An 11,084-nucleotide genomic window follows, 5' to 3' on the forward strand; every position below is an offset into this window, starting at 1 on the left:
GAACCTTTTTGTTGTTTAGTCATTTTTTCAGTTGTATCTAATTCTTTGTGTTCCACCTTTAACAGTTTTTTTGACAAAATTACTGAAGAAGTTTTCCATTTAGTTCTCCAGCTCATTTCAGAGTTGCAAAAACTGAAGCAGTTAAGTGATTTTATCAGGGTCAGACAGCTAAGAAGTATTTGAGGCCAGGTTTGAATTCAGATCTTCCTGTCACAATCCACTGCAACGATCTAGCTGCTACAAGAAAGAATATTAAAGATCCCAATCAGATTTAAGGATCAATCTTACTCCAATCTCAATCAGATTTAAGGACCAAAGAGATAAAGTGACTTGACTGAGCTCACTTAGCTACTCTGCTACATGGGATGTGAACCCAAGTGTTCTAGTTCAAATACAGTTCCTTCAGACTTACATCCTGATGACTTTGGATTCTCTGAATTGACTTAGAACCACAAAGTCAAATAAAAATCCAATGAACATTTCTTGAGTTTCCCATCTACAATATATGAGATCATTTTACTAGATGATCGCTGGAGTCCCAATTAACTCAATGATCCTAAAAGGAGCACCTATCACTTTTGAGAGAGCCAAGGTCTGCCCACCTAGACAGATGGCTTCATATTGGCTCGAATATTTCTGGCTGATCCCATACGTTTCTGTGCTACATCTGGCACTCCAATTCATCTGAATTGCTAAGTAGGTACTCTTTGGGTCTCCTGTTTGAAGAAAGAGTTGTTCTCATTCCTTAGAATAATTCATTAATTCGTTATTTATTCACCTATTCGGAATAAAGTATTGCACTAAATTCTGGTCATAGGATATAAAGAAGGATAACATGATGGGATTCTGTCTTGTCAAACATCATTGTCCTAGTAGGAAAAATAATTGTAATAGAACAGTCATTGAGTCCAATTGATAATTCTAAAAACAAGACTTTGCCTGTTCAGGATGGCAACTTCATTCTAAATGATACAAGACCTTTTCTTTTAAAGAATTGTTTTGTTCTAGCAAGTGGTTGTACGGTTTGTTTCTGAAAAGAAGCTCCCCTTACCCCATTGGCTTTCATTATAAAATCAACTTTGTTCTCACAAAAAAAAAATTCTTTCAATAAAACTGTTAAAATGTTTTTCAGAGAAAGGATGATGTTAATGATGATAATACTCATGATAATAACTGGCATTAATGTAGTATTTTAAAGCTTTCAAAGGATATATATATATATATATATATATATATATATGAATATGATTTCATTGAGCTTCACAACAACCCTGTAAGATAAGTTCTAATAATATTATTGTCCCTATCTTAGAATTTAACTGAGGCTTACAGAGAGTTGAACCTTACTATAATTATACAACTAACAAATGCTAAATAAACATTGGTAGGATTGTACTTTGTTGGATAATAGAGTAATAGATCTCCTTGAATACACTTCTCAGAAATCCATAGTGCTGTCATAACTCCAAAATGAACTCATTGATTCCCCAAACTTACAGAGGCTTGATGTCTCTGGACATCCTTCAGAGCTACCAGAACTAGATGAATCAGAGGTTCTTAGCACTTTTTAGTATCACTACAGTAAAAGCTAGGGATTTTAAGAATACTTTTTAAAATCACAATTGAAAGAATTGCCAAATTTTAGCTAAAAGTTAATGCAACTACAGATCTAAAGTTTATTTGTTTTTCCATCCAATTTTACAGATTCTCTGAAATCTATACCAAGAACCTATATTAAAAATTCTTGTTTTAGGTATTCAGTATATGTAATAAAGTTGAGCTGTTATATCACACATTTCCAGTAGAGTAGACAGCACTATAGAACACATTTGATATATACATTCCAACCTGAAAATTTCTTAAGTTCAAGGTGTCCGATCTTCTGAAAATGAATGTGTGCCTTACTCTTCAGTTCTCTAACTTTGGAATTCCATGTGATGCTTCTCCCTGATAATAGAACATGCCAAACGTTGATTCTATGCTAAGCTATTTTATCAGGGGTTGGATTGGATTACTTCCCATGGAGCTTGTGATGCATTCTGTTCAGAACTGATTCTTCTCTCCTGTCTCATATTGTAGCAGAACCCACAAGGCAGCCAACCACCAAACGGAGAAAAAGGAAAAACTCCACCAGTAGCACTTCCAACAGTAGTGCTGGGAACAATGCCAACAGCACCAGCAGCAAGAAAAAAACGCCTGCTGCAAACCTGAGCTTGTCAAGTCAGGTACCTGTAAGTCTCACCTTCCTTTTAGGCCTGAAGTCTCTGTCTGTCCTACCTTCTTATGGAAGATAAAAGTTAACGCTAATTTTAGAAGCAAATTGGGAGAGGGAGGAGTGTCTTGTTGACAGGAAATCTGCTATGGATATTCTTGCTGAAATGAAGCATGAATATTACAAATCTGAATGGCAGAAAGATTTGAATTAAAGAACTCTAATTCAAAAAAGCAGGTGAGCTCTCATTTAGGATTTCAGGAGGATATCTATCATTTATTAATAGAAGCATGCTGATGGAGGGTTACAGACTTCTGACCACAAAAGGAAGAGGGTCCTGGGCAAAAGGAGCCACTAGCTTTCAGGTATCTGGTGCCATCTTGTAGTTGAGGTCATGCATGAAAGGGGAGGGAAGGGGCAATTCTCTTTTTTTAAGATTCAGGTTATAACCTTGAAAGAAAAAGGTAATGTGGATGTTTGGGAATGGCTGATTTTTTTTTTCTTCCATCCCCCCTCCCTTTATAAGAATGAACTTTCAGACCCAGGCAAGAGAATGTGGTCACAGCTATTCAGTTGTCTTGGCCTTCTGTTTCCTTTCTGAAACCTGGCAAAGAAAAAAGCCATTGGTTTGGAAAGGGGCTTCGTGGATGTCAATGACTTCTTATAGCAAAGGACTAGGTTAGCTAGAAGTAGCCCACTGTGGTCTGGAACCGCTTCATTCTTCTTCATATTTCTTGCTGTTTCTTCCAAAACTCTGCCCTTTGTTGTATATTCCTCATATATCCTGACTAGTTTCTTTCCCTGATATTTTGAACATTTATTCCTTCCCAAACCTGATAATCTCTTCTGCCCCCTTATTATGTTCCTCTTTTCCCCAGCTCTTTAAGGCCTTCATCTCTTTCCTTCTGTTTTTACATCACCCCTTTACCAATGTTTTACTCTGTCACCTAGGGTCTCTCTTGGTGTCTGGTGGATATTCTCTATCCATCTAGTCTTCTGATCTTGTCCTCTGTGATTAAGCTCTGACTTGCACTTTCCTTGGATTTCAGTTATTTTCTCTTTTATGTGTTACCTTCTCCATTGGTGTTCTGATCCTTTTCCATCTCCCTCCCAAATAGTGACGGACTGACTATTCCAGAATTTTTTTAAAAAATCAAAAATTTTCTACTTCCTCCAAAATTTTCTCTTCTAAGTTCTGCCTTTCCTTCTTCTCAGCTTCCTTTCCCTTTTGCTAGTTCTATCACTACCACTCTCTAGCTTTCTATGAATTTAGATGAGAAGGTCCTACTGTCCCTTTGGGCCCCCTTGCCCTGTTTTGCAGGGAAAAGATACTATTTCTACTCCAAGCCACCCAGTAGAACATTAGTTTTGGAGTGAATGGCCTGACAATAGGAGAAAGTGCTATTTTGCTTTTCTTGACTATTCTAGGGCAAAGATTTTAAAAATGATGATTCCCAATTATGATTCTTAGTGTCCTTACACTGGAGTAGTCTCCATATTCATGAGCCCTTAAGAATCTAAAAGGGATGACAAAGCACTTTCACCAAACCAAAATACACCTGTGGAGTTGACCCCAATTGCCAGAGAGGTGGGCTCTTCATTTGAACAATAAGTATGTATAAAATGTGCATCAAACCTCAGTTTTAGACACAATCGCAAATGAATGAGACCCCAAATAATTTAAGTTGAGATAAAATGATTCTGTTCATGCAATCAAAGAATTTTAAAATTAAATTTCAATATTATTGTAACCCCCCTTTCCCCATTGGACAGGTGACAAAATGGCAACACATAGAAGAGAAAAGGCTTAACCAAGGTCACAGAGCCAGTAAGGAACAGAGCCAGGCCCAGACCTTCAGGTCTCTTGATTCTCAGGCTAGTGATTTTCCCACACCACCACAATGTTTTCTTAGAGTGTTAGGTCTTAGTATGAATTTACCGATTTTCAAGTTAGATTAGCACAAGGCACCATTTGGACCATAGCACAATACCCCAAGATCAACAAAAGTGGATAAATTTTAGATTAGCTGAAATTTCAGAAGTCTGAGAAGCAAAGTCTTTCTGTGCAGATTTCACTACAGATTGAAGCTGACCGAGTTTTTGGATAATATAAATTGGACTTTATGTTAACTACATCTTATAACTGAACCTTCCATTGTATTTACAATGCTTCATCATCAAATATGACAGTTATAGAAAGAACCATCACCAGCCACTCCCTTACAGTGTTTTTTTTTTCCTTGACCACAAAATAATGACCATACTTGTTTTTTTTTTTCAAGATAGAGAGAAAATACTATTCAAGAATGTGCTACTCGGAGCAGACCAGTGGTCTCACGGTAGCAATGTGTGCTCCCAAATGAAAGACTAGGGTTTAATACTTGGATTCTGCTTCTCACTCCATGAGCAGGAGCTAGGAGCACTCCAGAGCTGCAGCCTCAACCCTGGGAGGGATGGAGCCCTGTGTCATTCAACCGCAGTGACCCCTTCTGTCCAATTTAAGGAGAAGCATTGAGGGGCTCTTAGAGGAGTCACTTCCAGTCCTCCTCAGAGGTTGGTGGCCATTGCTCGGGGATTAGCGAGAAGAGATTAAATGGGAATTAATTTGGTGGTACCTTCAGAACTCCAATGGAGGAGGAGAGGGCCACATTTTGGGGATTTGAGGGGGTATGTGTTTCTACCCAGAGGGATTATTGTTGCTATATGGAAGAAAGTTGAAATGTCAAGTCTTCACCCTATTGGTAATAATGTCATTTTTTTAAAAAGTGTTAAGATGATACCCCCCACAATGCATTAAAAATTTACATTGAAAAAACTGATAAGTAGAAATAATAATCCTAGGGTTTATTCTTTACACATAATGACTATAGAGAGAGAGAACCTAAAGATGCATGTAGTAGGGCAGTGTGGGATAGTGGATGAAAATCTGGTTTAGGATCCAGGAAGACATGAGTTTATATTCTGCCTCTAACCCATCCTGGCTGTGTGATCCTGGGCAAGCCACTTAAACTCTCAGAACCCAGGTAGCTGATTTAAGACTAAGTTACAGGAAAATTGCTAACCAACATTGGTAAAAAGAGTTTTCTCATTGAAATCTCTCTTTATCAATGATTACATGGGTCTGTTTGGGGGGAAGTTAGGAGGAGGATATACATAGATGCTAAAATGAATTAAGTTTACATGTCTACACAAAATCTTTTTCCAAAGATCCATGATTTCACCAAGGCCAAGTAATCTCATCATAACTTAACAAATAGTCCTTGTGACTTGATGTGACAGGTAACCAAATTTTTGAGGATGAACTTCATGAAATTTGGCTAGAGGTCTTCAGAGCACAGAAATTGCAGTGGTCTGAGGCTCCTCTAGTTCAGTAAGACCTGCCCAAGTTTATGTTTACTGGTATAGTCATTGGAAGTTCAGGATAATCTTTATGACATGGAGAAAGAAGGCAACAGAGTTTAGTAGAAGTATATATGTGCCTAAAATGTAACAGCAGGGAAGAAGAATGGAGATGGAAAAAGGAAGAGATTAGATATACATAGATAAATGATATAGTTATCAAAGATATTGATATGGATGATATAGAGATAAATTAAATATATATATATATATATGCGTAAATAACTACAGATGTTTCCTTTAGTTCTGCATATGAGATACATATATCAAAACTGCATGCTTTTACAGATGTATAGATCTGCACATGTAATATGCAAACACAATTATTTAGAGGACAGAATTTTATGTAAAAAGAAAACAAATTTGGTGCCTTTGAGCATTTGATAGGACTATGAACACTTTCACAACATTCATTAATTTTCATATGGGGCATCTTATATACCACTCACCTACCCAGCTTATTCCATATGTATTCTCTTAGCATGCTTTCCCAATTAGAAGTGATTCAAACATCTTTGTATCGCCTTTCTTGAACAACTATTGCTTTGGAATTGAATGTTTGGGAATTTCCTTCCTCCCCTTAATTAGTCTGATTTTTCCTAATTTCATTCCTGATTTCCTGATCATTCTTTGCCTCTTCAGCACCCCAACCCTCAGGATCTCTCCCTTCAACTTATATATTCAGGTACAATAATAGATGGTTATAAAATCTATTCCTAATACAATTAATATTAAAATAATAATAATAATAACTAGCATTTATATAGTACCTTGATATTCACATTCAAACTTTATACTTACATGAGCTTCAAAGGGATCTGATTATGTCACAATACAAAAGTTATCTATCATCATACTCTGGTCAGATCATACATATTGTGTATATATTTATCTTTGCTTCTGGTCATAATGTCTTACTCTGAATTTCCTACACTTTGTTGACTGTTTTCCATACTAAAACCCATGACCAAACATAGTATTATACAGCAGCACTCAGACCAAATGAAGAACTTTCATCTCTCACATCAGTGGCCTTGATGTGGCCAAAAGCAGCCTGAAATTGCATTGGTTTAGGGTTGGATTTTTTTCCTGCTGCTGTCTTAGATTGGGCAGACTCTTGTCTAATTTGCTGCCCAACCAGCCCCCAAGGGTGTCTATCAAAGCTGTCTCAGTTCTGCTCATATTTGCAAAATAAATATTTACTTTGAAGTGCTTATGTCGACATTAGATCCAATTCTGAGCTATTCATGCCAGTACTACCCTGCTTACCAAGCTGATACTCTACGTGCTTAGTAGGGGTCCCGGTGGAAGGCATGTTTTTGGTATGTTGGCATCCAGTTAGGTAGCACATTTTCAAAATTTAATCATATTTCCCCCAATTCCACAAATAGTCCAAGTTGAAACTATTTCATGGACTCTTAGCTGTCAGTTTTTGCTAAGCAGTATAGTGAGGCAAAGTAAATATGTAAAAGGAATTGCTTTTTTTAACAATATGGAAACATAAATTTGCTCACAGAATTCAGTAAAAAAAAATCTCATAAAAAAAGGGACGTATCGATTGCAAGATTTAAATTTTTATTTAAAAAAATAAAAAAACAGACATTAATCACATTTGTTCTAGTTCAAAGTTGGAAGAGAGTTATGAAAATGACTGTTTAGTGCAATTTCAAAGAATGCCTTCAATCATGGAATCAGAAGAGAGAAAAGGATTCTAAGAGGTCATCTAGTTCATCTCCCTGCTTTAGGCAGGAATCCATTTTTACTATCCCAAAAAAGAAGAGAACTTGTTTTCCTTTTAAGATCTCCTAGGGAGGAGAGCCATTTGCTTCAAATCAGAAATCCAGAACTAAGATTTCACAATATACTTAATATTAGGGAATTCTTGCTGTTATTGCTTGCAGGCAAGTTCCTCTTGTCCTGAATTTGGTGAATATAGAGAATAGCTGGTGGCCATCATCAGTAGCTTGGATGACTGGAGTCATTCTACTTTTAAAGGTTCTACTGTCCAAAACTTGTCTCCTAACAGAATTTCAGGAAAGAATACAGTTATCCCACAAGTGTCCTTTCACATACATTTAGAAGCACAGTTACCCCCTTTGAAAAAGGGAAGGGAACTTTGGTCCAGCTAGGTCTCACCCATCTTGGTGTATCTTCTGCAGTAGAATCAAGATGCACTGTATGGGATGTGGTTCTCTTATTTGCATGGAAGGACAATTTGTACTTAAAGGAGTGATTAGATGGATTCTTTCCCTCTTGCATGCTTCAGTTTTTGATGACTACTAGCTTCATCAATGTAATTATAATTAGCACTCTTCATCTTCCTTTTATGGTACCAGCTGGACAGATTGGTCCTCTTACTGCACAGATTGGTGGCAGGGTTGCCTTTGTGGGGATAGGTGACAGGCATCATGAAATAACAGATGGTAAATTCAGGGCTTGTTGGCAATCAGCAGGTTTTTGCTAATGACTTAATTAGCTATGCAAATTGTCAAATCAGTGTGAACATTGTTTTTATCGAAAACTTTACCTAAATTAATTACCATAATTAAGTAGCAGAATGTCAAGTATATTGGTTGCATCAAAGGGCCTGGATGGCTAGGGAGAAGAGAGGCTGTCTTCAATAAAAATGCATAGCCTTCCTGTGATAGAGGAAGAACTGTTCCACACAAGTCTTGTGAATATTAGAGATTTGCAATTTGCTTATGTCTTCATATTCTATTAGTTTACAAAGTATTTCTTGAGTCTCAAATGAAAGTTTTGGATATTATAGATATTTAAAATATTCACCTGAGAATTAAATAGGCTTTGAAAAATTCCCCAAGGAAAGCAACTTTTAAAAGTTTTTTTAATTGATTGGTTGAAAAATTCTTACTAAAATGTTTTACAAACTACTCACAGTGCCTGTTGTTGGGTATCAGATGCTAATAAAGATTTAAGCACTTGTGAATTCTTGATATCACAAGACAGTGCTCATTTTACACAAAAATCCAGTATTGGGTTCACTAGGTACATTTTATTAAGTTTGTTGCTAGACTCAACTCCATCCCCATGCTTTTTTAAAGCTGTCTCCCTCTCTCAAGTTTCCTCTGTAATAATGTTGGATGCTATTCACAGGATGTGATGGTGGTAGGAGAGCCGACTCTGATGGGAGGAGAATTTGGGGATGAAGATGAAAGGCTTATCACCAGATTAGAAAACACACAGTATGATGCAGCAAATGGCATGGATGATGAAGAAGATTTCAACAATTCACCAGCATTGGGGAATAACAGCCCATGGAGCAGCAAGCCGCCTGCAAACCAAGAGACCAAATCGGAAAACCCAACACCACAGGCTTCCCAATAAGCTAACCTGCCACTACTCCACTCTTATGTATGCTGGGGGCTTGTAATTACTCTTTCAGAGCATTTACTTAGGAGACCGGGGTGGGATGGGGTGGGAAAACTTTCCACACAGATATCTATTTCTAAACTGCAGCTCTCTGGTTTGTTCGTTTGGGTTTGTTTTTTTTTGTTTTTTTTTAATTGAGAGGATGGATTCCAAACCTGCTTCCATTGTACATTTCTTGGAAGCTTTCACATGACACAGATACTGGCACTGATCTCAAATAATTGAAAGTGATCTAGCTCCTCATGGCAAATTTTTAACAATATGCTTTTTTTGTTGAATCTCTATTTCTCATATCTGATGAAGGCCATATTGTTAAGAAGTCCTCAGTGCTCAGGATCTCATTAATAATGCTCACTCTAATGATGGATGACTTTTTAATATTGTAAAATATTTTCTGCTTTTCCACTTGCACCTGAAAGTTTCTTGTTTCAGAAATAAAGTAAAAATATCAACTTTGGGGAAGTAATTGAAATGTAAGTTTCCTTCTTTTGTTACATCTTCCCTCATTGGTTGAATCTTGAAAGGATCCAGCAGTTTTAATTTCTATCATCACACATGCCAATCATTACTCCTTCAGTCATTTGTATATGTACTGAAACAAGAAATGTCTTTTTTCTTTCATCAAAGACATGAGAAATATTTTTATGTGGAGAAAGACACCCAGTCCTATGAGAGTTTATGCTTTGTAAAAATTGCTGTTGATCCAAATATTTTCAAGCCATGTAATCCATTGATTTTTGTGGGGCCGTTTAATAAAATTGGGAATTTTTTGTGTTTTTATTGTATCTGAGTTGACTTCATTTCCTTTCATAGTATATTTCTTGTATAATATTTTTGTAAAGCACTCAACTGTTTTTTGGGTCTTTTTTCTTTTTTGGATCCCAGTGTATTTATGTGAAACTTTATAAGAGAACTAATTTTTTTCATTTACATATTAATATGTTCAGCTACACATGTAAAGACACAGTGATTCAGTGTGTTATAATACAATGGTATTTTATGTATGCTTTGCCAATAAGTGTGCCAATAATAAACTGTGTTAACAACAAAAAAGCAATGTGCTTTGACCTTTTGTCATGTTTGCAATAAAACAAGTTAGGATCAGAACAGACTTATAGAATGCTTAAAGTGGAAGTGACCTAGGGGACTTATTATCCATAGAATCATTGTAGATTTAGGCCTGAAAAGGACCTTCACAACCCTTTAGTCCAAAACTTTCATATTACAGTTAAGAAAAACAGACCTCCTGGTATTAAATGAGCTGTGGAGACTCACAGGTAGCAACCTACTTGGCTCTACTTAGCCAGGCTTCTAATTCCAAATCCAGGGTTCTTTCCAATGCACCATGCATCCTCTCTTATGAGTCCCTTCGTTTAACAGATGAGGAAACTAAATTCGGCTGATGAAATGGATTTCCCAAAATTTCATGACAGACTAAGGGAAGAATCACAACCGAAATGAGAATCCTCAAATAATCCAATGATCTTTCCTTCAAAGAAGCTTGTATTAATTATAGATTCTAAATAGTGGTACATATTTGAGTCTATTTGCTAAATTTCACTTCTACTCTAAATGACCCTCATATTCTTGTTCTGTGAGATTTGAAATGTAACAGAATTCACAAATGGAACATTTTTTTTCCTAATCATATTTCTCATTTTTTTCCATTGTGTGCTTTGGATGTATTCACTGTTACAAAGGCAAGGGTCATTAGTCTTACCCTTTTATAGTTCAAATCTGAATGGAAGAGAAAGTTTGGACTGAAATGAACCCCCCCCCCATGTGTTCAGGAACTAAGTTTTCCCTAAGTAGTTCTCTTTAACAATGATGGGGTGGTGGGGGTGGAGGGGAGAGGCATCATCCAAATCTATACATTATTTACCTCACTTTCCTGAACCATAACATCCTCTAGCTAAGACATTCCTTGAATGCAGGGGATCTTAACCTAGGTCTGTGGACCCCCAAGGAGTTCAGCAATATATTTCAGGGAGAGCATGAATTTAATGGGGGGGGGGAAACACATATTTGTTCTCACCTCAAATTGAAAAACAATTTAAAAATCTTTATTTTAGGAATTAGTCCA

At 36.6% G+C, this 11,084-nt stretch overlaps 1 protein-coding gene across 7 annotated transcripts in view; it reads left to right on the forward strand.

Moving 5' to 3' along the window:
- LDB2 (LIM domain binding 2) overlaps positions 1-9,041 on the forward strand; it is a 398,004-nt gene extending 388,963 nt beyond the window's left edge. Inside the window, exons 7-9 of one of the 7 annotated variants that reach the window (XM_074229741.1) lie at positions 2,083-2,231; positions 4,623-4,765; positions 8,726-8,812. In XM_074229741.1, the coding sequence (XP_074085842.1) occupies positions 2,083-2,231; positions 4,623-4,727 (254 nt within the window). In that variant the 3' untranslated portion in view covers positions 4,728-4,765; positions 8,726-8,812. Of the gene's footprint in view, positions 1-2,079; positions 2,232-4,622; positions 4,766-8,725 lie in introns of all 7 variants that reach the window. The other 6 variants (XM_074229740.1, XM_074229742.1, XM_074229739.1 and 3 more) reach the window with 6 other exon arrangements.
- The last annotated feature ends 2,043 nt before the right edge of the window (positions 9,042-11,084 follow it).

Source organism: Macrotis lagotis, chromosome 3 (assembly GCF_037893015.1).
Source record: "Macrotis lagotis isolate mMagLag1 chromosome 3, bilby.v1.9.chrom.fasta, whole genome shotgun sequence".
Taxonomy (NCBI): domain Eukaryota; kingdom Metazoa; phylum Chordata; class Mammalia; order Peramelemorphia; family Peramelidae; genus Macrotis; species Macrotis lagotis.